The sequence below is a fragment of the Chiloscyllium plagiosum genome, unplaced genomic scaffold (genome assembly GCF_037043375.1).
Source record: "Chiloscyllium plagiosum isolate Xiang-an unplaced genomic scaffold, Cpla_swu_hap1 HiC_scaffold_6, whole genome shotgun sequence".
NCBI lineage: Eukaryota > Metazoa > Chordata > Chondrichthyes > Orectolobiformes > Hemiscylliidae > Chiloscyllium > Chiloscyllium plagiosum.
Genome location: NW_028270144.1, coordinates 97,078,115 through 97,104,535, shown reverse-complemented (window position 1 = coordinate 97,104,535; position 26,421 = coordinate 97,078,115). Strand labels below are relative to the sequence as shown.

Here is a 26,421-nt window from a genome sequence, read left to right as displayed (position 1 = left end):
GAGAAAATAAATATGAAAGACGGCAGATGCTGCATGCAATAGTGAGTGTAGAACATAAGACTTTGTGGGAGGTGGGTGCAGTGGCAAAGTTGTGGTGAGTCTGAAATTTGAGAGATGAGTGTGGCACTTACCTTGAGATTGGATAAAAAAAAGAGATCTTCTTGCAGCATTGCTGGCCATTCCTCCAGACCACACAGACAGCATTGACTAGGCTGGTGACTTCCAAACAGGCTGCCAGGATCCAGGGCATCATCTCAACTGCCAGTCCTCCATGAAGAGAACTGCCTTCCTCTGGACCACTCCATTCACCAGGACATGGTCAGAGAATTACATTACCTCTTTCCCCTTCTCCAACATCTTCAGAACGTCTGTCCTTTAAGGCTATTCCTCAGTGGTGCACAGCATCCTTTTAGGTTTGGCATGGGCATCAGGGATACCCAGTGAGTGGAAGCTTCTATGAATGGTGAGTGATACAACTGAGCTAGAATTGGGCAAGAGGGGTGCCTTGGGCTGAGTTACGTAATTAATATGGTGAATTTGGTAAGTTGCGGTGAGAAATTACACTAGGCAGTGCAGAAGAAAATCCTCAATGAAATTACAAAACTGACACTTGCCAAAAAACACCTAAAATTCAGGCCTACATTTATTAGCTCCTCTTTTCCCACTCTACATAAGAAAAAACAATTACAACTGTTAAAAACAACATCCCTTTCATACAACCATGCTGACTTGTTCAATCATGTTATGATTTTAGCAACTACTTCACAACTCATTCATTCATTCACGTGTGCTCTGTCTGATAGAGGCCCTTGGCTCATATCATGCTTATGCTTCTGCTTTTTCTTGGCTCAGTATTTTTCTCAGTTTTTAAATCATTAATGATTTGCCAACACTATAGGAACAGGGCTAGGAGGCAAGCTCTGAAAACTACCTCAGAGGGAATGGGAATCAAACCCACACTGTTGGTGTTGCTGAACCATATGCAATAACTAATATCAAATTAACTGTTTTGCAGCTTCTCCAGTAGCAGTGTTACACCAAGGCCACTCCTCCTCCTTGTCCATTATGTTATGTCTTTTCAAAATGTTCTGAATCCTGGAACATTCATTTTTTAATTATTGTTCACTTAGTTATTCTGGAATGATTAATCACCGTTATTTCTGTCATTAGTTTAACAAGCCTTTTACTTTTAAAAAAAAGTCTGCATTACTAATTTAACCTTTTATTTTCTTGACTTTATGCCAATTTGACTGAGCAATCCAGAGATTGCCACCCATGCTGTACTGCTCATTGATATTGAAGCCAGTTCCTTAAGGCTCTGTTCTATTTAAGTCAGTCATTTTTAGATGGACCATCTTTTCTTTAATTATTTCATGGACGTTAGCTTCACTGGGAAAGTCAGCTTTTCTTGCTCATTGCCTACTTATTTTGAAGGTGGTGATGGTGAGCCATCTTCTTGAAATACTGCTATTCATCCAGTGTAGGTGCACTTATATGACCTTCTACACCCATTTCATGTGCTTCTGTAGACACAAGATGATATTCTGAACACTGGCATTAAAAGCTGTGTGGCACCTAAAATAAACTGGAGAAACACAGCTTTATTTCTCTCCCAACTTCCAGCCTTAATTAAACACTTGATTAACAAGATATGGTCAACACATTTTGTGCATCGCCCAGCAGAAAGATAAGGAGATATACAAAGATTAGTATTACACAGGAAGGTTTATTTTTTAAAAAAGTGAACTCGTGGTCAAAACTGGTTCAAAATGTTAGTTTAGCTACACCTTGAAAGAGTGTCACAGTGTGTGGTGGAAGGGAAAACAACAAAATAAATATTTGAAGCAGGAGGATGTGTGACATTGGGATTACTTTTGTATTTCTCAAGGAATAAGCCAGCATTAAACATGGGGCCAAATGTGCTTTATGGGTCAAAGTTGCACTCCATTTTGTGGACACTTCCTTGGCTAAGGAATGTTGTAAAGCAATCTAATGATGACAAAAAAAATCAAAACAAAAAAGGTGACAAAAAGCATTGACAACAGATGCAATCCTTAACTAATCTAATATTCTCTATGAAGTATGTCAGGTACAACAAATCTAATTTAGTTATTTCAGAAGTGATCACACCACTGCCTCAGCTCATTGGTTCACCATAATTTGTTACCTCTGGATGTAACCATTCTATTGCTTTCCTAACCAATTGTGCTTTCGTTCCCCCTCCGTAAACTTGACATCATCCAAAACCTGTGAATTATATCCAAATTTGCACAAAGTCCCATACAGCCATCACCTATGCTTGCTGATCTATAAACTCCCAGTTAAGCAATGCATCAATTTTAAAATTTCAATTATTTCCCTCATTTCATTCTATGACCATGTTTTTTTTTCCTATCTCTAATCTCAAGTTCAACAATCCCTTCAGAAATCTGAGCTTCAACTCTGGCTTGTGCGCATGCTGAATTTTAATCATTGCACCACTGGTGGCAATGCCCTCAGCTACTGAGGCCCTAAGTTCTGGAATTCTTCTCCAAAACTCATGGTCTCTCTGTTCCCCTCAAATCCTACCTCCTTTAATCCATCTTTTGATCATCTACCTTAATACGTAATACAACAGCTCTATATGAAATTTAGTTTTCCACCTCTCCTGTGAACAATCTTAGAAATCTTACATGGTTTAAAAGTAATATACTAACTTTTGCTGACATGTATTTCTGAATTTCCTGTCACTTCCCCAAAAGACTATGATCAAGAAATAGTTGATAGATTTAAAGCCCCAATTACTATTATTTAATTGATTCATATTAAAACAATACACTACTTCTTTGAAGAAAGCATGATATTAAGACATTTTCCCAAAACTTTCATTTCAACCTGACACTTTGTACAGACACAAATTTATTCTAGTACTTACCAAACTGTGGTCTCTAACTGACTGTCATTTGGCTGATGGCAGTCCAACTGTGCAAAAAGTGGGAAAAGAACCTGAATACCACCAACAGAATGGATTGCACTGTGAATCGAGTGAGTCACAATAGCTTTAACATCCTAAAGCAAAGTAGAACACAACAAGAAACATTATTTCTTCTAAAACAATGCACCCTACATTTTATTTCTGAGATAATCAAACCTTAAAACATTCTAGCTTACTTGTGCAAAAACAGTGACACAATTACCACATCTTTTTGATGGCACACAAATCTGAGCCATGATACTGAATTTCTGGGAGGAATAAATCAAAGAAATCATAAACATTTATAACATGAAATGCAGTTATTCAGCTCATCTTGTGCACACTGGCCAAAACGCAGCTACTCAGCCTACTCCAATTGTCCAGCTTTTGGGTCATAACCTTGTAAATTACAGCACTTCAACTGTGCATCCAAGTACACGTTACATGTTAGGAGGGATTTGTGCATCTAACATCCTTTTAGGCAGTGAGCTTCAGATCCATTCATTTCCTGGCAAAATAAATACTTGCCCCTCAAAATACCGTTAACCTTATTTTTACACTAAAATGCTTGCCTGCTGCTTATGGATCCCAACCCTCAACTAAGCAGAATACAGCTTTCCCATATATTCTAGCTCGTCCATCATTGACATTAGATTCCTTCCATCTGCACAAAATTACACAGCAAATGAAATCCATTGGAGATAGGGTAGTTATAGATAGCAAAGCTTTGGCTGAAATGTTAAAGAAACCAATACATGACAAGCAAAGTCTGCCATGGATATCACATAGAAATAGTTTTCAGGTATTTGTTGCGGGTTGTTGTTTTCAGCATTGCCACCATGCTACCTACACTCAATTTTAAGAACCTGAATTAGAACTCCACTCGGCCATTTCTGTTCGAAAGAAAACAAGCTAGTTTGTCAAATCTATCATCATAACATACTTGATAATCATACCCCCTATATTCAAGTCCATGTCATTGATACATACCTGAAAAAGGAGCCTCGTACCAAGCTGTGTGCAAACAGTCTGGAAACAGCCTTGCAACCATCAACAATCATTCTTTATTTTTGCCTTGAAGTGAATTTTGGATTTAACCCGCCTCTTTGCCTTGGATCCCATGGGCTTTTAAATTTGTGGCCAGTCTTATATATGGAACCTAAGCAGAAGCCTTGCTAAGAGTCATTAGAGTGTATCAAATGCACTGCTTTCATCAACTCTCCATGGTACATCCTCAAAAAATTCAAGGCTAGTCACATAAAATCTATCTGGAACAGATTACTTCACTGTGAATCTTCTTCAATAGGGAAAAAGAGATATATATATATATATATATATATATATATATATATTAAATGCAGTGCAAATCAGATCTGAGAGCATGAATGGAGTGCAAATTTACCAAAAAGATTCCCATCAGACATTCTGCCAAAGTGTACACAGTCAGCCCTGGATTCACTCATGAAGTGATCTGAGGGGAGCAGAGATATCAATGCATGGCGTGCATACAGCAGATATTCCTGAGGGATCATTCAGTGAAGCTATATGGCGGATCTGAAAAACAAGGTGGCGGCGATCACTTTGATGGAATTGGGTGGCACGGTGGCACAGTGGTTAGCACTGCTGCCTCACAGCGCCTGAGACCCGGGTTCAATTCCCACCTTAGGCAACTGACTGTGTGGAGTTTGCACATTCTCCCCGTGTCTGCGTGGTTTCCTCCAGGTGCTCCGGTTTCCTCCCACAGTCCAAAGATGTGCAGGTCAGGTGAATTGGCCATGCTAAATTGCCCATAGTGTTAGGTAAGGGGTAAAGGTAGGGGCGTGGGTGGGTTGTGCTTCGGCGGGGCGGTGTGGACTTGTTGGGCCGAAGGGCCTGTTTCCACACTGTAAGTAATCTAATCTAATCTATAGGCAGGCCCCCAATAGTCAACAAGAAATTGAGATGTAAATAGAGAGTGAGATTTCAGATAGCTGTAAGAATACGAGGACTGTAATAGGTGATTTTAACTTTCCAAATATAGACTGGGCTGCCAAAATGTTAAGGGCTTGGATGGGGAGCGATTTGTTAAATGCATTCAGGAAAAAATTCTCAGTTAATACATAGATGGCTCTGCTAGAGCGGGGAAAAACAAACTCCTCTTGGGAAACAAGGCAGGGCATGTGACTGAGATGTCAGTAGAGATCACTTTGGCACCAGTGATTATAATTCTATTAGCTTTAAAATAGTTATAGAACAGGATAGGGCTGGTCCACTAGTGAAAGATTTAAACTGGACGAAGGCCAATTTTGATGGTATTAAACAGGAACTTTCAGAAGTTGATTGTAGGAGGCAGTTTGCAGATAAAGGGAGGGCTGGAAAGTGAGAGTTTCCAAAAGCGAGATAGAGAGCGTTCAGGCTAGCATGTTCCTGTTAGTGTGAAGGGCAAGGCTTGCAGGAGTAGGGAACACTGGATGACAAGAGATTTTGAGGCTTTGGTGAAGAAAAAGGAGGCGGCATCTGTCAAGCACTGGCAGCTGCTAGTACAGGGGGTGGCAGAGTACACTTGAGAGAACTCAGGAGGGCAAAAGGGGGGTCTGCGGTATCTTGGACAGATAAGGCGAAGGACAATCCAAAGAGATTCTATAAGTATATTATGTGCAAAAGAATAACGAGCGAGAGTCATACAATCATAGAGATGTACAGCATGGAAACAGACCCTTCAATCGAACTCTTCCATGGCGACCAGATATCCCAACCTAATCTAGCCCCATTTGCCAGCACTTGGCCCATATCCCTTTAAACCCTTCCTATTCAATTATCCATCCAGATGCCTTTTAAATGCTGTAATTGTACTAGCCTCCACCACTTCCATAAATGCACCAGCCTCTGCGTGAAAAAGTTGCCCCTTAGGTCCCTTTTATATCTTCCCCCCCTCACCCTAAATCTATGCCCTCTAGGTCTGGACTTGCCCACCCAAAAAAAAGACCTTGCCTAGTTATCCTATCCACGCCCCTCATGATTTTATAAACCTCTATAAAGGTCACCTGCAGCCTCCAACCATCAAAGGAAAATATCCCCAGCCTCTGCCTGCAGCTCAAACCCTCCAATGGCAGAATCCTTGCAAACCTTTTCTCAACCCTTTCAAGTTTCACAGGGAATAGGGCTCCTTAAAGATCAACGTGGCCACAAACAGAGAGTATAGGTTTAAAGATGAGAAGGGAAAGATTGAAAAAGGGACCTTAGGGACAATGGCTTCACATAGAGGGTTGTGCGTATGTAGAACGAGCTGCCAGAGGTAAAAGCGGGTGCAGTTACAACATTTAAGACATTTGGACGAGTGCATGGATTGGTAAGGTTGAGAGGGAAATTGGCCAAACACAGGCAAATTAGACTAGCTCAATTTAGGGAACCTGGTCGGCATGGATGAGTTAGGCTGAAGGGCCTGTTTCTGTGCTGTATGTCTCTACGACACTGGGAAGACACTGAACACTTAAGTAATTTCTTGACAGAGAATTAACAGAACACTGACTGGCAGGTCTAGGTGCTGTACATGAAGTTCACTAACAGCAGTAAATTTCATATGCATATTTGACAAATTATAGGCCATTGTTAATAAAAAATACTAAACACAAATTAATTCTATCTCAAACCACATCAACTTGACTTGCATAAATATGTGGGAGGATAGAAGGGGAATACTGTGGGTCTATCAGTGCTTCTACGCTGTGCAAAGCATAGAGGCAAGATCAAAATTGGGCCACTTGCAAACGCTTTGCAGGTTGTCATCTCAAAAGCGATACTGTGCTGTTATTAACACACACTAGGAGCTTAAGAGATGTTGGACCTCAGTAGAAAGATAATAGAGACAAATGCATAATTTCCCGGAAAAAGATTTATGACTTCAATTTACCTGATTATAAAGTGACTACTGATAAGTTAAAACTAAGTGTAAAATAATTCTGACAGGCCAATAAACTGGAAAAGTAGCAACAGGAAATTTCCCAATGTAACTATATTTACATATTTCCAAAGAAAACCAGGAACATTCCAAAATGTGTTAAATTATAAAATAATAGTAGGGAAAGCAAACTTTTTATGACGTGATTTTGAAAATAGCATAACAAAACTCATCACAGTCAAACTCAATAATTAACTTGGAAATCAGCGTTCAGTAGAAATCAAATAAAAGCAAAGTACTGTAAATGTCAGAGATCTGAAATAAAAATGAAGTGGAGAAACCCAGTAGCTTTGTATTCTGAAGAACAGAATTATTGGCCTTGAAAAGTTCATTGTTTTTCTCTCTCCATAGATGCTGCCAGACCTGATTTTCTCTCGCGCATTGTCTGTCAAAATTACATAAGCATAAGATTTTAATGCTAACCTGCAGCATTAGTGCATGTGGAGAATGTACAAAAATTGAGGGGTTTTCCTTTGGCGATGACTCAAGGCAAAGCTGTGCATCAGTAGCTTTGGCATTATATGTAAAGGCAATACTACTAGCCAGCTTCCCATCATACAAAACTTGTTTATGATGTTCTGCAAGGTGGATGTCACTCTCCGATTTGAACTTAAAGGTACTCTGAAAGATAATACATTAATTTATTTTTCCTACACTTAAAATATTTTGCAATATTAACAAAATATTCCTGTAAATGTTACATAATTATATAAATTTTTAAAAAATCACATCTAGTAAAATTTGACATTAGAACCATAACAAATAATATACATACAAATTGCTTAATGCAATATTTCTTCCAAATGTAAACAAGTCAGTTATGCAACTATTCTTTACAAATGGTGCAATTACAGCATTCAAAAATTATTCATAGCATTATTTCTATATACTGTATAAAAACATACCGTATAATCTTACAATCTATATTGTTTCCTTGAAAAACGTAAAACAAATTCAACTTATAACAATTAATTTTTGGTCTGGTATAGTTTTTAATATTTTTGTGTAGCAACAATTAAGTTACCTTCTTGCCTGAGTGTTCAGTGGCTATTAATATTAGCAACCATGAAATCAGTTGATAGTTGGCTGTGATGAACATGTACTGAAGTTCATTCTATCAATACAGGTTAGTTTGAATTTATATCTGAAGAACGAAATTTGCTTACCAACTTTTTCCTTCAACTTTTTGCTAAAAATAACTCCTTAATGACTACAAATCCCATCATTCTATAACATTCGAACATGCTCCATTATTACCATAATCCACACAAAATGCTGAAAATCAATTACAACTTTGCTGTCACAATAACATTTTTAAAAGGAGCAACACATGCTCGCTGACGACCTAATACTTTCATGGATAAATTGATAAAAAGTTCTTTGCTATTTAATAATTGTTTCCAGTGCTCTATTTGTTCCAGTTCTTATCTACACTTCTCATACAATTCATTTTTCAGTCTGCAACTCTCCTCTTGCAGCTCCCTTCCAACTCTTGGTGCTCTTTCAAAATGTATATTTGCTTCAGTTTTCTTTCACATTCCTTGATTGATTGACTTAAATATTGTTTTGGCTACTTTAAAGTAGGAGCAGTAGATCTGGAGCTTCTGCCCTCACCAGCACTGGCAGGTCCAGAAGCCATTATGACAGGAGCAATAAAGAAAAACAACTGTCAGCCCAAGAGTTGGGATTTGCCAGGAAGGAGGAGGATTAACATTCATACATGAGGGAAGGAAAAATAATCAGAGAAATTAAGAGTGAGGAGCACATGGTCTGGAGTTGAGGATGTGATGTATGTCAAGGCTGAACCAACAACCTGAATGGGAGCAAACAGGGGCAATGGACATGACAGGAAGAAAGCAAACAACCTAGAACTAGGATGTAGTAAATTTGGGTGGCTTGGAGTTGTATGGCAGAAAGTTGATAGATAAGCTTAGTAGTCATTTTAAATAAGTCTTCCATGGAGAAAAATAAAATCTTTCAGCCCAGTGAATTACAGGACACATCAGAGCACACCGTTCCTAGAACCCTATATAAAACTGTCTTTGCTCCTGGGAGAAAGTGAGGTCTGCAGATGCTGGAGATCAAAGTTGAAACTTTATTGCTGGAACAGCACAGCAGGTCAGGCAGCATCCAGGGAACAGGAGATTCGACGTTTCGGGCACAGGCCCTTCTTCCATATTTATGTTACTTTCTTCTGATGCCTGCAAGAGATGGTCATAATAGAGAAAATGTCTCGTTCTATGCATGCAATCAGCCTTTGGGATGTTTAATTGATAACATAAAGCAGCTGCATAAATTTGAAATGTTATGCTTATGAGCAAGCCCTGGAGTGGTTCTTCATGACTCAAGCAAGAGCCACCAACTGAACCACCACTGACAACATTTTTAATCAACAGTGAAGAAGGGCCTGTGCCAGAAACGTCGAATCTCCTGTTCCCTGGATGCTGCCTGACCTGCTGTGCTGTTCCAGCAATAAAGTTACAACTGTCTTTGCTCCTGCCAGTGTTGTCCTAACAGGGCTGAGAAAAAGGGAGAAAACAAAATCACGATTGGCCATCAATGATTGTTTCAAATATAAAATCTGCATTTTTGATCAAATTCACATATTTACTGTTGATTAAAAATGTTGTCAGTGGTGGTTCAGTTGGTGGCTCTTGCTTGAGTCATGAAGAACCACTCCAGGGCTTGCTCATAAGCATAACATTTCAAATTTATGCAGCTGCTTTATGTTATCAATTAAACATCCCAAAGGCTGATTGCATGCATAGAACGAGACATTTTCTCTATTATGACCATCTCTTGCAGGCATCAGAAGAAAGTAACATAAATAACATAACAGATGGCACGCACTGCATAATAACACTTTCGAGCAGTAATGAAGTAGTGCTGTGCCGCCAGTGGTACTGTCTTTTAGATTCGACATTAAACCAAGACCCCATTTGCTTGCTTGGGTTACCGATGGCAATATTTCGAGAGAGGCCGGTATTGCTCTCTCCAGGGTCCTGGCCAATATTTATCCCTCAATAGACATCACAAAAACAATTATCTGGTCATGACCACAATACTATTTGTAGGAAGCTGCTGTGCGCAAATTAGCTGCCGCATTTCCTACATTACTTCAATGACTACACTACAAAAGTACTTTACTGGTTGTAAAATACTTTGAGACATACAGTTGTCATGAAAGACATTCTATAAATGCAAGTGTTTTCATTTTTACACTCAGGGATGTTAACATGTTAAAGAGGGAATGAGGCCGAAACATAGAATCAGAACTACAGAATCATGCATGCAGGATAGAATTTCCAAATCGGAAGAGCAGAGAAAGAGAATCTAAACTCAGTCAAATATTAATATGTATTGAGTTATACCTATTAAATGAATAAACCTCTAATTGCATTATTCACTGAAAATGTCAGAAAGTCTGGACAATTTACAAAACTTAAATTACATAAATATTTCATATTCATTAAGCAATTTCTTGCGCTCCATTTTTTAAAAAGTCTCCTTTCCTTAATGTGTTTCTACCTATTGAGGTCATTTTTTTCACTCTGCAACTATGCTATTTTTAAATTTACCTCAAGTGAGCTTTTTGGTACTTCCATTCAAATTGTCTTTTCTCATTCTGAGCTTGAAGTGCGAGCCCACAACAAAAACTATTTTAAACTGGGTTAAAGATAGCTGATATGGGAATGGGAGAAAGAACACAGTTGGAGTTAACAATCAGCAGGGGAAGGATGCAATTGGATAAAACACGAAAGGACAATCTAATGAACTGAGGTTAGCAGTAGGAACAAAGACTTCAAAGCAAAGGTAGAAACAGAACTAGAGAATTAGTAGTGGACATCTTCAGCCCCTCTCTTCAGCAAGCCACTGTCCCTGCCTGTTTCAAGAGGGCCAACATCATCCTTGTGCCTAAGGCAGCTCATGCAGCATGTCTCAATGACTATCGCCCAATGGCCTAAACGTCTGTGGTCATGAAGTGTTTTGAAAAGCTGGTCATAGCATTAATGAATTCCAGCCTTCTCTCTACTTTTGACCCACTCCAATTTGCCTATCGGACCAACAGATCCACATCAGATGCCATATCACTTACCCTTTACTCCTCCATAGAACATCTTGACACCAAGAACAGCTAAGTAAGAATCCTACTCATTGACTACAGCTCAGCCTTCATCACCATTATCCTCTCAAGACTGATTACTAAACTTAGTGATCTCAGACTAAGCCCCACTCTCTGCAACTGGATTCTCAGTTTCCTGACCCACAGCCAACAATCAGTGAAGACTGGGGACAATATTTCATTCTCACTAACACTCAACACTGGAGTCCCCCAGGTGTGCGTACTCAGCCCCCTACTGTACTCACTGTAGACCCATGACTGCGTTGCCAAATACCAGACTAATGCCATTTACAAGTTCGCTGATGGCACCACCATAGTCAGTCGAATCTCAGATGGCGAAAAAAAACAGGCTACAGACGGGAGGTGGAAGATCTGGAAAAATGATGCACTAGAACAACCTAGCTCTCAATGCCAGCAAAACCAAGGGACTCATTAACAGCACAGAGGTGGAATAGGTGGAGAGTGTCAAGCTCTTGTGAGTGGTCATCAACAAGCTTTCTTGGACTCTTTCTGAGGAAGCACTGGTTACAAAGGCCCAACAAAGTCTCTTCTTCCTCAGGGAGCTGAGGAAATTTGGCATGACGGCGAATACCCTTGCCAACTTTTATAAGTGCGCCATCGAAAGCATTCTGTCTGGATGCATCACTACCTGGTATGGCAACTGTATCATTCAAGACCGGAGACAGTTACAGAGAGTGGTGAACTTGGCCCGGACAATCACAAAGGTCAACTTCCCATCTATAGCATACATCTACCAGGCCCACTGTAAAAGGAAAAGCCGCCAGCATTTTCAAAGATCCATCCCACCCTGGCAATGTTTTTCTACAAACTCTACCACTAGGGAGAAGGTACAGAAGCCTGAACACACGCACCAGTCAGTTTTGAAACGGTTTTTACCCTATTGTTAGAATACAGAATAGAATCACAAACTCTTAACATTTGCCTGCACCTGTGTTTTTGTTTTTGCCACTGCTTACCTATGGTTTACTTATCTACGCTACTTAACTCTGATCTGCCTGCATTGCTCGCGAGACAAAGCTTTTCACTGTGCCTCGGCACACATAATGATAAATTCAATTCAATTCAAATCCTGGAACAGATCAGGAGATCAATCATACACATACTCAAATTCAGAGAAGTCAAAACAGATTGGGAGCGATAGCCTAGGAAGAGGAATAAAACATCAGAAAAGGAGCATAAGCGTCCCAATTGGGAAAAGATAGGTGAGGCAAAGTTTACAGAACAGGTTATCAGCAAGTCGTAAACAAATTTATGAATTTAAGTTTTGAGCTCATTGTAATGTAGCCGAGTATACTTAAGAGGGAAATCAGGAGGGCAAAAAGGGGACATGAGATAGCTTTGACAAATAGAATTAAGGAGAATCCAAAGAGTTCTTACACAAACATTAAGGACAAAAGGGTAACTAGGAAGAGAATAGGACCCTGCAAAGATCAGCAAGGCAGCCTTTGTGTGGAGCCACAGAAAATGGGGGAGATTTTAAATGAGTATTTTGCATCAGTATTTACTGCGGAAAAGGATATGGAAGATATAGACTGTAGGGAGATTGCAAAATGTCCATATTACAGAGGAGGAAGTACTGGATGTCTTGAAATGGGTAAAGGTGGATAAATCCCCAGGATTTGTGAAGGTTTGTAGCTCAGGTTGAAATTTAGGGTGAAGGTTTGCTCACTGAGCTCGAGGTTTGATATCCAGACGTTTCATTGCCTGGGTAGGTAACATCATCAGTGGCAACCTCCAAGTGAAGCAAAGCTGTTGTCTCCTGCTTTCTATTTATATCTTTCTCCTGGATGGGGTTCCTGGGGTTTGTGGTGATGTCATTTCCTGTTCGTTTTCTAAGGGGTTGATAGATGTCATCTAGATCTGTGTGTTTGTTTATGGCGTGTGGTTGGAGTGGCAGGCCTCTAGGAATTCTCTGGCATGTCTTTGCGTAGCCTGTCCCAGTATAGATGTGTTGTCCCAGTCGAAATGGTGGTTGTTTTCATCCATGTGTAGGGCTACGAGGGAGAGAGGGTCATGTCTTTTTGTGGCTAGCTGGTGTTCGTGTATCCTGGTAGCTAACTTTCTTCCTGTTTGTCATACGTAGTGTGTTTGTGGCAGTCCTTGCATGGAATTTTGTAGATGACGTTGGTTTTGTCCATGGGATGTACTGGGTCTTTTAAGTTTGTTAGTTTTTGTTTGAGAGTGTTGGTGGGTTTGTGTGCTACTAGGATTCCGAGGGGTCTTAGTAGTCTGGCTGTCATTTCTGAAACTTCTTTGATGTATGGTAAGGTGGTTAGGGTTTCTGGCTGTGTTTGGTCTGCTTGTCGTGGTTTGTTCTTGAGGAATCTGCGCACTGTATTTTTTGAGTATCTGTTCTTCTTGAATACGTGGGTGGTTCTCCTCTGTTTTCCGAAGTGCGTCTGTGCTGCAGTGTGTGGTGGCTCATTGGAATAGTGTTCTGATATAGCTTCGCGTGTGTGTGTTTGGATGGTTGCTGGTGTAGTTAAGTATTTGGTCAGTGTTTGTCGGTTTCCTGTATATGCAAGTTTGTAGTTCTCAGTTGTCCTTTCTTTCGACTGTGACGTCCAGGAATGCAAGTTTGTTGTCGGTTTCTTCCTCCTTGATGAACTTTATGCCTGTGAGGGTGTTGTTGATGATGTTAAATGTCTCTTCTATCTTGTTTCGTTTTGTGATGACAAAAGTGTCATCTACGTAGCAGACCCAGATTTTTTTTTTTTTGGTTTGATGTCGGTAGGGCTGTTTGTTCTAGTCTTTGCATTACCGCTTCTGCAATGAATCCTGATAACAAAGATCCCATGGGTGTGCCGTTGGTTTGTTTGTAGATTATGTAGTTGAAGGTGACGTGGGTGGTGAGGCACAGGTCCACTAGCTTCATGATGTTTTTGTTGGTAATGTGATTGATGGTGGTTGGGGTGTGTGTGATGGTCTCTTCTAAAAGTGTGGTAAGTGTTTCCTTTGCCAGGTCGATGTTGATGGAGGTGAATAGTGCTGTTACATCGAATGAGATCATTGCTTCATCTTCCTCTATTTTAATGTTTTTGATGATTTTTAGGAATTCCTGGGTGGAGTGGATGGAGTGCTGTGACTCTTCTACTAGGTACTTCAGTCTTGCATGTAGTTCTTTGGCCAGTCTGTAAGTTGGTGTTCCGGGTAGTGAGACTATGGGTCTGAGGGGTGCTCCTGGTTTATGGATTTTTGGTAGTCCGTAGAATCGTGGGGCGTTGGTCCCGTCTGGTTTCAGTTTCTGGAATTCCGTCTTGTTCAATTGTCCGGAATTGTGTAATTTTCTTAGAAGATATTTTGTCGATGTTGATGGAGGAAACAAAATTACATATCTCCTAAGAAAATTACACAATTCCGGACAATTGAACAAGACGGAATTCCAGAAACTGAAACCAGACGGGACCAACGCCTCACGATTCTACGGACTACCAAAAATCCATAAACCAGGAGCACCCCTCAGACCCATAGTCTCACTACCCGGAACACCAACTTACAGACTGGCCAAAGAACTACATGCAAGACTGAAGTACCTAGTAGAAGAGTCACAGCACTCCATCCATTCCACCCAGGAATTCCTAAAAATCATCAAAAACATTAAAATAGAGGAAGATGAAGCAATGATCTCATTCGATGTAACAGCACTGTTCACCTCCATCAACATTGACCTGGCAAAGGAAACACTTACCACACTTTTAGAAGAGACCATCACACACACCCCAACCACCATCAATCACATTACCAACAAAAACATCATGAAGCTTGTGGACCTGTGCCTCACCACCCACGTCACCTTCAACTACATAATCTACAAACAAACCAACGGCACACCCATGGGATCTTCGTTATCAGGATTCATTGCAGAAGCGGTAATGCAAAGACTAGAACAAACAGCCCTACCGACATCAAACCAAAAACAAGGGAGACTGGTTAGCAAGGTTAGATCTCATGGAATACAGGAAGAACTAGCCATTTGGATACAGAACTGGTTCAAACCATGCAAGGACTGCCACAAACACTACGTAGCACAAACAGGAAGAAAGTTAGCCATCAGGATACACGAACACCAGCTAGCCACAAAAAGACATGCCCCGCTCTCCCTCGTAGCCCGACACACGGATGAAAACAACCACCATTTCGACTGGGACAACACGTCTATCCTGGGACAGGCCAAGCAAAGACATGCCACGGAATTCCTAGAGGCCTGCCGCTCCAACCACAAGGCCATAAACAAACACTTAGATTTAGATATCATCTATCAACCCCTCAGAAAACGAACAGGAAATGACATCACCACAAACCCCAGGAACCCCATCCAGGACAAACATATAAATAGAAAGCAGGAAACAACAGCTTTGCTTCACTTGGAGGTCGCCACTGATGATGTTACCTAGCCAGGTAATGAAACATCTGGACATCAAACCTAGAGCTCAGCGAGCAAACCTACACCCTAAATCCCCAGGACCTGATCAGGCGTACCCTAGAACTCTGTGGGAAGCTACAGAAGTGATTGCTGGGCCTCTTGCTGAGATATTTGTATCATCGATAGTCACAGGTGAGGTGCCGGAAGACGTGAGGTTGGCTAACGTGGTGCCACTGTTTAAGAAGGGTGGTAAGGATAAGCCAGGGAACAATAGACCAGTGAGCCTGACCTCGGTGGTGGGCAAGTTTTTGGAGGGAATCTGGAGGGACAGGATGTACATGTATTTGGAAAGGCAAGGACTGATTAGCAATAGTCAACATGGCTTTGTGCATGGGAAATCATGTCTCACAAACTTGATTGAGTTTTTTGAGGAAGTAACAAAGAGGATTGATGAGGGCAGAGCGGTAGATGTGATCTATATGGACTTCAGTAAGGCATTCAACAAGATTCACCATGGGAGACTGGTTAGTAAGGTTAGATCTCATGGAATACAGGGAGAACTAGCCATTTGGATACAGAACTGGCTCAAAGGTAGAAGACAGAGGGTGGTGGTGGAGGGTTGTTTTTCAAACTGGAGGCCTGGGACCAGTGGAGTGCCACAAGGATCAGTGCTGGATCCACTACTTTTTGTCATTTACATAAATGATTTAGATGCGAGCATAAGAGGGACAGTTAGTAAGTTTGCTGATGACACTAAAATTGGAGGTGTAGTGGACAGCGAAGAAGGTTACCTCAGATTACAACAGGATCTGGACCAAATGGGCCAATGGGCTGAGAAGTGGCAGATGGAGTTTAATTCAGATAAATGCGAGGTGCTGCATTTTGGGAAAGCAAATCTCAGCAGGACTTATACACTTAATGGTAAGGTCCTAGGGAGTATTGCTGAACAAAGAGACCTTGGAGTGCATGTTCATAGTTCCTTAAAAGTGGAGTCACAGGTAGATAAGATAGTGAAGGCAGCGTTTGGTATGCTTTTCTTTATTGGTCAGAGTATTGTGTACAGGAATTGGTAGGTCATGTTGCGGCTGTACAGGACATGGGTTAGGCCACTGTTGGAATATTGTGTGCAATTCTGGTCTCCTTCCTATTGGAAAGATGTGAAACTTGAAAGGGTTCAGAAAAGATTTACAAAGATGTTGCCAGGGTTGGAGGATTTGAGCTACAGGGAGAGGCTAAATAGGCTGCGGCTGTTTTCCCTGGAGCATTGGAGGCTGAGGGGTGACCTTCTAGAGGTTTACAAAATTATGAGGGGCATGGATAGGGTAAATAGGCAAAGTCTTTTCCCTGGGGTCAGGGAGTCCAGAACTAGAGGACATAGGTTTAGGGTGAGAAGGGAAAGATATAAAAGAGACCTACGGGGCAACTTTTTCCACACAGAGGGTGATACGAGTATGGAATGAGCTGCCAGAGGAAGTGGTGGAGGCTGGTACAATTGCAACATTTAAGAGGCATTTGGATGGGTATATGAATAGGAAGTGTTTGGAGGGATATGGGCCGGGTGCTGACAGGTGGCACTAGATTGGGTTGGGATATCTGGTCGGCATGGACGGGCTGGACTGAAGGGTCTATTTCCATGGTGTACATCTCTATGGCTCTATGACTCTTTGAAGCAATCCATATCTAAATGCAACAAGAACTGGATCGAAATCAGAGAACTCCCCCCCCCCAACACCCCCTCTCCCCCCCTCAGAGATTCAGTAAACTGACATGGAATTGCTCAATTACAAGCTGAAAAATGTGTTGCCGGAAAAGCACAGCAGGTCAGGCAGCATCCAAGGAGCAGGAGAATCAACGTTTCGGGCATAAGCCTGAAGAAGGGCTTATGCCCGAAACGTCAATTCTCCTGCTCCTTGGATGCTGCCTGACCTGCTGCGCTTTTCCGGCAACACATTTTTCAGCTCTCATCTCCAGCATCTGCAGTCTGAACTTTCTCCTTGCTCAATTATAAGTTGACTTTCCACGGGAAATCATTTGTGTACCACAGTGTATATGTACATACTGAGATGATCAATGAGATAATGAGGGTGGGGGGAACATAGTTTGCTGTAATGATGGTCCCTTAAATAATGAAAAGCAGTGTACCCAGCACTGGTCACAGGCCTCCAGTCTGAAAAGCAACCCTCCGCAACAAGCCTTTGTCTTCTACCTTCAAACCAGTTCTGTATCCAAATAGAACTACCTTTATTAGGGCATTTCAGAGTAAAGAGTCAACAACATTTTGGATCTCAAGTTGCATGTAGATTAGATCAGGTCAGGATGGCAGATAACCTTCCCTCAGGCACATTAGTGAACCAGATATTTTTTAGTGACTGTGAAAATAATTAGATGGCTACTTGTTATAATAGCATAAATCAGTCTATCGCTTTTAATTCCAGATTTTATTGAATTCAAATTTCACCATCTGGAATGTGAGTTTCAAACCAAATGTACCTCGCACATGAGTGTGGGTCTCTGGGTTAATACTATACTACCATCTCCATTGAAAGCAATAGTTGCAGCAATAATGGATGGTCCGGTCACACATTTCCCAAATTCCCTGTATCCGAGAATGGCTTCAGCACCTACAGGTCAGCAAATGTAACACTGCTATTCAGGAAGTGAGGGAGAGAGAAAACAGGGAACTTCAAATCAGAGTGATAGCCATTGTTGAGAAAATGTTGCAACTGTTTATTATCAAAGTCTTAATAGTGCATTACAAAATCAAACGATAACAGACAGTCAATACAGTTTTACCAAAGGCAAAACATGTTTGACCAATCTGTCATAGTTTATGAAAATTTAACTACAATGATAAATAAACAGGAGTTAGATATAGTATACAAAGGTACTTGATACAGTGTCACACAAAAGGTTAGTACACGAGTGGGGTTCGTGGAGTAGGAAGCAATATACTGGTATGGAGTGAAGATTAACTAACAGACAGGAAGTAGAAGATTGAGATAAATATGGCATTTTCAATTTGGCAACCTGTAACTAGTGAAGCGATTTAAAAATCTGTCATGGGGCCTCAGCTATTTCTAGCCTGCGTTAATGACCTAAATGAAGAGACAGAGTAACATATCCAATTCACCGATGATATAAAACTCATGATAATACAAAGTGTATGCTTTGCAGATATTGCAGTACTCATGCAACTCTTGTAAGTGACCACTTAAGTGATAGACTGGAAGTTTTGATGAGTTCTTTAGGAGCTGATTCAAGTGTTATGTTATCATTAGATTGTTCAACATGTCTTGTTATCTCTGCATATTTTCAAGTATTTTCCCTTCTGTAGGCTGAAGATTCATGCCAAAATGATGTTTTCCTTGCTTCAACTAATATTGGCTGCCTTAATGTACATTAATGTGTTGGTTGCCTCGTCTTTGTCTTCTCATATCGTCACTATGATGCAATTATTCATAAAGATATCTTTGGAATCATAATAGACTTGAAAAGCTCATTTGGCAAGTTAACATTTAATTAGACCCTGTCCTATACTTCACCAAATCTAGAATACCTTTTACATTGAGTGTTAACAGACTAGCTCTGAGTAGACTAAGAATTGAACCCAATACCTTCCACAGCAACTCAATGAATAACCTATTGAATCAATTGGGAAGCTGTATTCACTATTTTAAATATGAGGGACACAACTGTTTGGCTCATCAACAGAACCTTGAACTTTGTAGCGAATTAAAGTATCTTACATAAACCATGCAGCTTGAGGTGAGAATTGCAATTCTCTATGTGCTAAAACATTGCCTTGGGTGATAGTGCATATCTCAATTAAACCAGATAACTTTTAAAAAACATAAGAAACAAGCGTGGGAGACAATCAAAAGGCTCCTCGAGCCTGCTCCACTGTGCTGTCTGATTAAAGCTGATTCGTTGCACATTCTATCTGCTCTCCATGTGCCTTTATTCCCTGAAAGATCAAAAGTCTATTCAAACTTGAAGCACACAACAATGGAATACAAACCTTCAATGCTAGAGAATTGCAAAGATTCTCTGGAGCAATTTCTCCTCTCTTCAGTCCAAGGTGTCCAATCCCTCTGGAGTACCTTGTCATGACCCATCAGAATTTGTGTATTTCAAGTATACGTCATTATTCTAATTAATTAAATGACTATTTCCCCATTCTAAACTCCAGAAAATTTAGAACTCATCAAAACCTCCAGTCTATCACCTGAGTGGTCACTTACATCAGTCGTATGAGGACTGCAATACCTGCAAAGCATAAGCTGCCTTGATGGGTTAAGAAACAAAACTGAAGGAAATAGGAGAAAGAATCGTGCAACACCTTCCAATGAATTCAAAGGGAGAGAAACACAATCTTTAAAAATATCTATTATAGATATGTTATTTACTGATAAGAATGTTTATAAAGGTAAATTCCTTCATCCCCATAAAGGATTTTGCAAATATAAAATAATTTTAAATATGCCAATTTTTATATATATATTGTTCTGAAATATATATATTTCTTTTTGAGAGGAAACACAGAATTCCTCCAAATGTGCTTTTGGCACACAGTACTACTGCCCTACTGATACGGCTCATTTCATACACTAGATGGAGGCAAAGCAATAAAGAACGCATACAACTATAGAATTAAACCAACACTAACTCCTGTTGCCTATCTTAAGCCAGAAAAAAAGTGACAAGAACAACTGTGTATACACACTCAGCTCACCATCGCATGCATGATTACTCCCAACGGTGACGTCACTGACATGTACCCATTAGCCAGTGTCGGTATTGTTTCAATCCCTATCCACTTACAGTCTTTGAGACAAACAGCTCAAAAAAGATCCTTCAGTCCAATCCATCCATGCGAACCAGATATCCTAAAAAAGTCTAGTCTCATTTGCCAGCAGCTGGCCCATATCCCTCCAAACCCTTCCCATTCATATACCCATCCAAATGCCTCTTAAATGTTACAATTATACCAGCTTCCACCACTTCCTCTGGCAGTTCATTCCATACACATACCACCCTCTGCGTGAAAAAGTTTCCCCTCAGGTCTCTTTTATATCTTTTCCCCCTCACTTTAAACCTATGCCCTCTAGTTCTGGACCTCCCCATCTCAGGGAAAATACACTGTCTATTCACCCTATCCATACCCCTCATGATATTATAAACCTCTAAAAGGTCACCCTTCAGCCTCTGATGCTCCAGAGAAAATACCCCAGTCTATTCTGCCTCTCGCTATAGCTCAAACCCTGGGCAATATACTGGTAAATCTTTTCTGAACCCTTTCAAGTTTCACAACATTCTTCCTACAGCAAAGAGACCAGAATTAGATGCAGTACTCCAAAAGCGGCCGAACGAATGTACTATACAGCTGCAACATGACCTCCCAACTCCTATACTCCGTTCTTTGACCAATAAAGGAAAGCATACTAAACACCACCTTCACTATCCTATATACCTGTCACTCCACTTGCAAGGAACTCTGAACCTACAATCCAAGATCTCTTGGTTCAGCAACATTCCCCAGGACCTTACCATTTAGTGTACAAGTCCTGTCCTGATGTGCCTTTCCACAATGCAGCACCTCATATCTATCTAAATTAAACTCCACCTGCCACTCAGCCCATTGGTCCACCTGATCAAGATCCCATTGTATTGAGGTAACCTTCTTCATTGTCCACTACAGAATCAATTTTGGTGTCATTTGTAAACTTACTAACCATACCTCCTATGTTCACATCCAAATCATTTATATAACAATCCTTTTGGCGCACCGCTAGTCACTGACTTCCAGTCTGAACCTCCACCACCCTCTGTCTTCTACCTTCGAGCCAGTTCTGTATCAATATAGCTAGTTTTCCCACTCGTCCATGTGATCTAACCTTGCTAGCCAATCTACCATGAGGAGCTTTATTGAATGCCTTACTGAAGCCCATATGGATCACGTCCACTGCTCTGTCCTCATCAATTCTCTTCGTTACTTCTTCAAAAAAACTCAATCAAGTTCGTGAGACAAGGTTTCCCACACAAAGTCATATTGAACATTCCTATTCAGTCCTTGCCTTTGCAAATATATGTAAATCCTGCCCCTCAGAATTCCCTCCAGCAACTTGCCCACCACCGATGTCAGACTCACTAGTCTATAGTTCCCTGGCTTTTCCTTACCACTTTTAAATAGCGGCATCGTGTTGCCAACTTGCAGTCTTCCGGTACCTTGCCTGTGGCTATCAATGATACAAATATCTCAAGTGGCTCACCAATCACTTCCCTCCCTTCCCACAGAGTTTTAAGATACACCTGATCAGGTCCCAGAGATTTATCCACCTTTATGCATTTTAAGACATCCAGCACCACCACCTCTGTAAAATAGACACTTTTAAAGATGTTGCTATTTACTTTCCCACACTCACTCTCTTTCGCATATCCTTCGTTACAGTAAACACTGCTGCAAAATACATGTATGGTATCTCCTCCATCTTCTACGGTTCCATACATAGGTGGCCTTGCCAATCTTTAAGGAGCCCTATTCTCTCCCTAGTTACCATTTTGTCCTTAACATATTTGTAGAATCCCTTTGGATTGTCCTATTTGCTAAAGCTACCGCATGTCCCCTTTTCACCCTCCTGATTTCCCCAAATATACCCCTACTGCTTTTATACTCTTCTCAGGAATCACTCGATCTCTGCTGTCGACTGCATCATGTATGACAGTCCTGCCAACTCTGCCAACCCCCATGCTCTAACAAACAATGCTCAGCTCCCTCTGTTGCCCCGAGTGCTTGAGAGGAGGCTAACAAGCACTTAGTGCACGGTGCTCTTCTCCTGCGACTGAAATCCCATTTTGCGGATATTCAAGCTCCTTCCACACCATAATATCCATAACATTTCAAACAAATGTGTGTTACAAAACGATTTAGTCTAACAAAATAAAACTTTCCTACTTTCAAATAGATGTACAAGAGAATCTAAATTTCTCCCAAGATCTACAAGCATAACCCATCAGTTTGAATAAGAAAGAACAGCTTTTGGGAGTTCCAGACTGCCATGCCAGTGGTTACGTTTGGCATCACAGGTAAAACAAGTAAAAATGCAGCTTCTGCAGTTGCAAGATCACCAAATCCATCCAACTTTAACTCCTGATAGTAAATGGGATCAGGAACTCAGCCCTCAGTAAGGTGAAAGGCAGAAGGTTTAAAAGCAACTTGATATTTTGTTTCACCCAGAGGGTGATAGCGAGTCTGGAATGCACTGCCTTGGAGGGCAGTTGAGGGGGAATAACCTCAACCGTTTTAAAAAAAAATAGTGCTTAGTTTTAACCCAAAGGTTCTTGATTCATTTCTACACTGTTCATGACATTTTAAAGAACTAAGTCTTGTTGGGCATCCATTATATTTAACTTCATCCCACCCAGAATGGTAAAAGCAATGACTGCAGATGCTGGAAACCAGATTCTGGATTAGTGGTGCTGGAAGAGCACAGCAGTTCAGGCAGCATCCAAGGAGCAGCTAAATCGACATTTCAGGCAAAAGCCCTTCATCAGGAATCATGAAGGGTATAGATAAAGTGAATAGCAATGGTCTTTTCCCTAGGGTAGAAGATTTCAAGTCTAAAGGGCATATTTTTCAGGTGAGTGGAGAAAAACTTAAAAGGGACATGGGGGGCAAGGCAACCTTTTTATATGGAGGGTGATTCATGTATGGAATGAACTACCAGAGAAAGTGGTGATGAAGGGCTTTTGCCCGAAACGTCGATTTCGCTGCTCCTTGGATGCTGCCTGAACTGCTGTGCTCTTCCAGCACCACTAATCCAGAATCCACCCAGAATGTACCATGATCGACCCCTTTTTGGTCCAAAATAAATAATCTTGTGCGCGCTCGCATTGAACTCCATCTGCCATAGTTTTATCCATTCACTTGGGCTATCAATATCCCTTTGTAGCTAAAGTTTACAGGGCATTGGTGAGACAGCATCTTGAGCTCTGTGTACAGTACTCCTCACCAAACTTACAGAAGAATGTTAATGTAATGTTCAAAACAGCAGTTCAGAGAAGGTTTACTATATTAATACCTGGAATGAGCAAGTGAAGAAAGGCGAGTCAAGCTAATCCTCTTAGGTTTTGAAGAGTTAGAGGTGACTTACTTGGAATCATACAACACAGAAACAGACCCTTCATCCAAATCATCTGTGCAGATGATGTTTCAACACTAAACTAGTCCCATTTGTCTGCTTTGGGACCATACCCCTCTAAACCTTTCACATTTGTCTACCTGTCCAAATGCCTTTTAAATGTTGTAACTGTACCTGCATATACAACTTTCTCTGGTAGTTCATTCCATTTATGAATCATCCTCCACATAAAAAGGTTGCCCGCCCATGTCCCTTTTAAGTTTTTCTCCACTCACCTGAAAAATGTGTCCTTTGGACTTGAAATCCTCTACCCTAGAGAAAAGACCATTGCTATTCACTTTATCTATGCTCTTCATGATTTTATTAACTTCTAGAAGGTAATTCAGCTCCTATACTGAATAGTCTGAGCAATGCAGACAAGTGTACTAAATACCTTCTTACCACCACGTCTACCTGTGGCACAACTTTCAAAGAATTATGCACCTGAGCCCCTAGGTGTCTCTCTTTGACAACGTTAATGGCATAGTCTTGCCCTTATCCATCTTACCAAAATGCAAAACCACACATTTATACAAATTAAACCCCATCTGCCTCACTTCAGCCCAAGATAGAAAGAGGATTTGGCTAGATGGATGTGGAAAGGATGTTTCCCTTGTGGGATATGTTAGAACTAGGGGTCATAGTTTAAAATTAAGGGCTCACCAATTAAGACTGAGATAGGAACACTTTTTTTTCTCAGAGGGTTGACTGTCTTTGGAATTCCTTTCCTCAAAAGGCAATGGATGCAGAATCATTATATGGTTTTAAGGCAGAGGTGGATAGATTCTTGATTACCAAGGGGATGAAAGGTTATCGGGGTATGCAGGAATATAGAGTTGAGGTTAAAATCAGATCAATCATGATCTTATTGAATTGCAGAGCAATCTCAGAGTTGAGTGGCCTGCTCTACTTCCTGGTTCATATGGTCATGCATGTACATATTTAAAATTGATAAGACACCAGGAACAAGGAAGCTGCATCCAAGGATTTTAAGTGGAGTGTGGAAATTACAGAGGCAGTGATAGCAGTCTTTCAATCTACTGTGGACTCAAGGGTAGTGCCATATACTTTTGATTTATGCTGTACTTGCTGTTCACATACACACTCACTGAGGACACCAAATGCAGAGGAGATGGCTACTTTGCATAATGCCACTGTTAAATCTGCAAGCATGACCTTGAACTTTCAGTGGCCTATCATTTTAATTCATCACATTGCTCACCGGTTGACATATCTGTCCTTGGCATGTCCAAGTGGGGCAGATAATAAGCTTGAGGAATATCACCTCATCTTTTCAGTAGGCATCTTACAGCCTTCCAGGTATCCAGAGGACACATTTAATATTTTTCAAAGGTAGCATTGCATGAATGAGAGTTGAGAGAGTCTGGAATGTGCAGACTGAAAGGATGATGGAAGCCAATTCAACAGTAACATGCAAAAACAGAATGCATGATACTTGATGGGAAGAAGTTTACATGAATATGAAGAAAATGTAGAGTAGTCGGTCACATAAGATCAGTATAGAACAGCCAGCACTGGCAGGTTTGTCTGAATGGCTGCGTCATCTATAATTCCAAAAATGAAAGCCAAAGAAGCACCTTAGTGTTCGCCCAGTATTTCTGTAATTTTCCCAGTCCAGAGTGAGGAATATACTTGTCTACAGATCTTACATATACCTGTCAACCCTCTCTTCAATATGACTAAACGGGAAGTTTTCAAGGACTTAATTCAGCTGAATGCAACAGAAATGGATTCCCAAATTATATCATCTCTTCCATGAAAACCAGAATACCTTTTTCTATTAACGATAAATTTAACCTCACCAACAAGACCAACAATGCCAAGTCTAAACGTAGAAATATCTTTAAAAACATGCAAGACTTGGTACATTTCAGTGAAGCTAACCCTAATAAACACATGCTCCAGTTCCAACTTCTGTACCATTTTTACCTCTAACAGAAATATCCTTTAATAATATCTGAAAATACTATCTATGCTAAACCATGAACAATGAAGGAATAACAAAATATATCAAGCCAGAAACTAAACATCACGGCAACAAATGCAGGAAAGTCTATTCAAAATCATACATTTCATATATACTCCACAAATTCTAACCATCCATAGCAGAAAAATTAAAGAAAGTCAAATGAGTACCACCGACAGGTATCCCCATTGTACTGCAACATCCAGCAATTTTGGATATCATTTTGAGAAATCACCAGAACAATGACTTAGTATTTTGAAGAAGTAACAAAGATGATTGATGAGGGCAGAGCAGTAGATGTGATCTGTATGGACTTCAGTAAAGCGTTCGACAATGTTCCCCATGGGAGACTGATTAGCAAGGTTAGATCTCATGGAATACAGGGAGAACTAGCCATTTGGATACAAAACTGGCTCAAAGGTAGAAGACAGAAGGTAGTGGTGGAAGGTTGTTTTTCAGACTGGAGGCCTGGGACCAGTGGAGTGCCACAAGGATCAGTGCTGGGTCCTCTACTTTTTGTCAATTACATAAATGATTTGGGTGCAGTTAGTAGGATTGCAGATAACACCAAAATTGGAGGTGTAGTGGATAGCAAAGAGGGTTACCTCAGATTACAACAGGATCTGGACCAGATGGGCCAATGTGCTGAGAAGTGGCAGATGGAGTTTAATTCAGATAAATGCGAGGTGCTGCATTTTAGGAAAGCAAATCTTAGCAGGACTTATACACTCAATGGTAAGGTCCTAGGGAGTGTTGCTGAACAAAGAGACCTTGGAGTGCAGGTTCATAGCTCCTTGAAAGTGGAGTCGCAGGTAGATAGGATAGTGAAGGCAGCATGTGGTATGCTTCCCTATATTGGT

At 40.7% G+C, this 26,421-nt stretch overlaps 1 protein-coding gene across 1 annotated transcript in view; it reads right to left on the bottom strand.

Moving 5' to 3' along the window:
- The window catches only part of LOC122551068 (neurobeachin), a 991,558-nt gene that overhangs the window by 845,143 nt on the left and 119,994 nt on the right, over positions 1-26,421 (bottom strand). Inside the window, exons 9-10 of the mRNA XM_087988254.1 lie at positions 7,314-7,511; positions 2,915-3,048 (exon numbers count right to left, since the gene is read on the bottom strand). Coding sequence (XP_087844380.1) covers positions 2,915-3,048; positions 7,314-7,511 — 332 coding nt within the window. The remainder of the gene's footprint in view (positions 1-2,914; positions 3,049-7,313; positions 7,512-26,421) is intronic.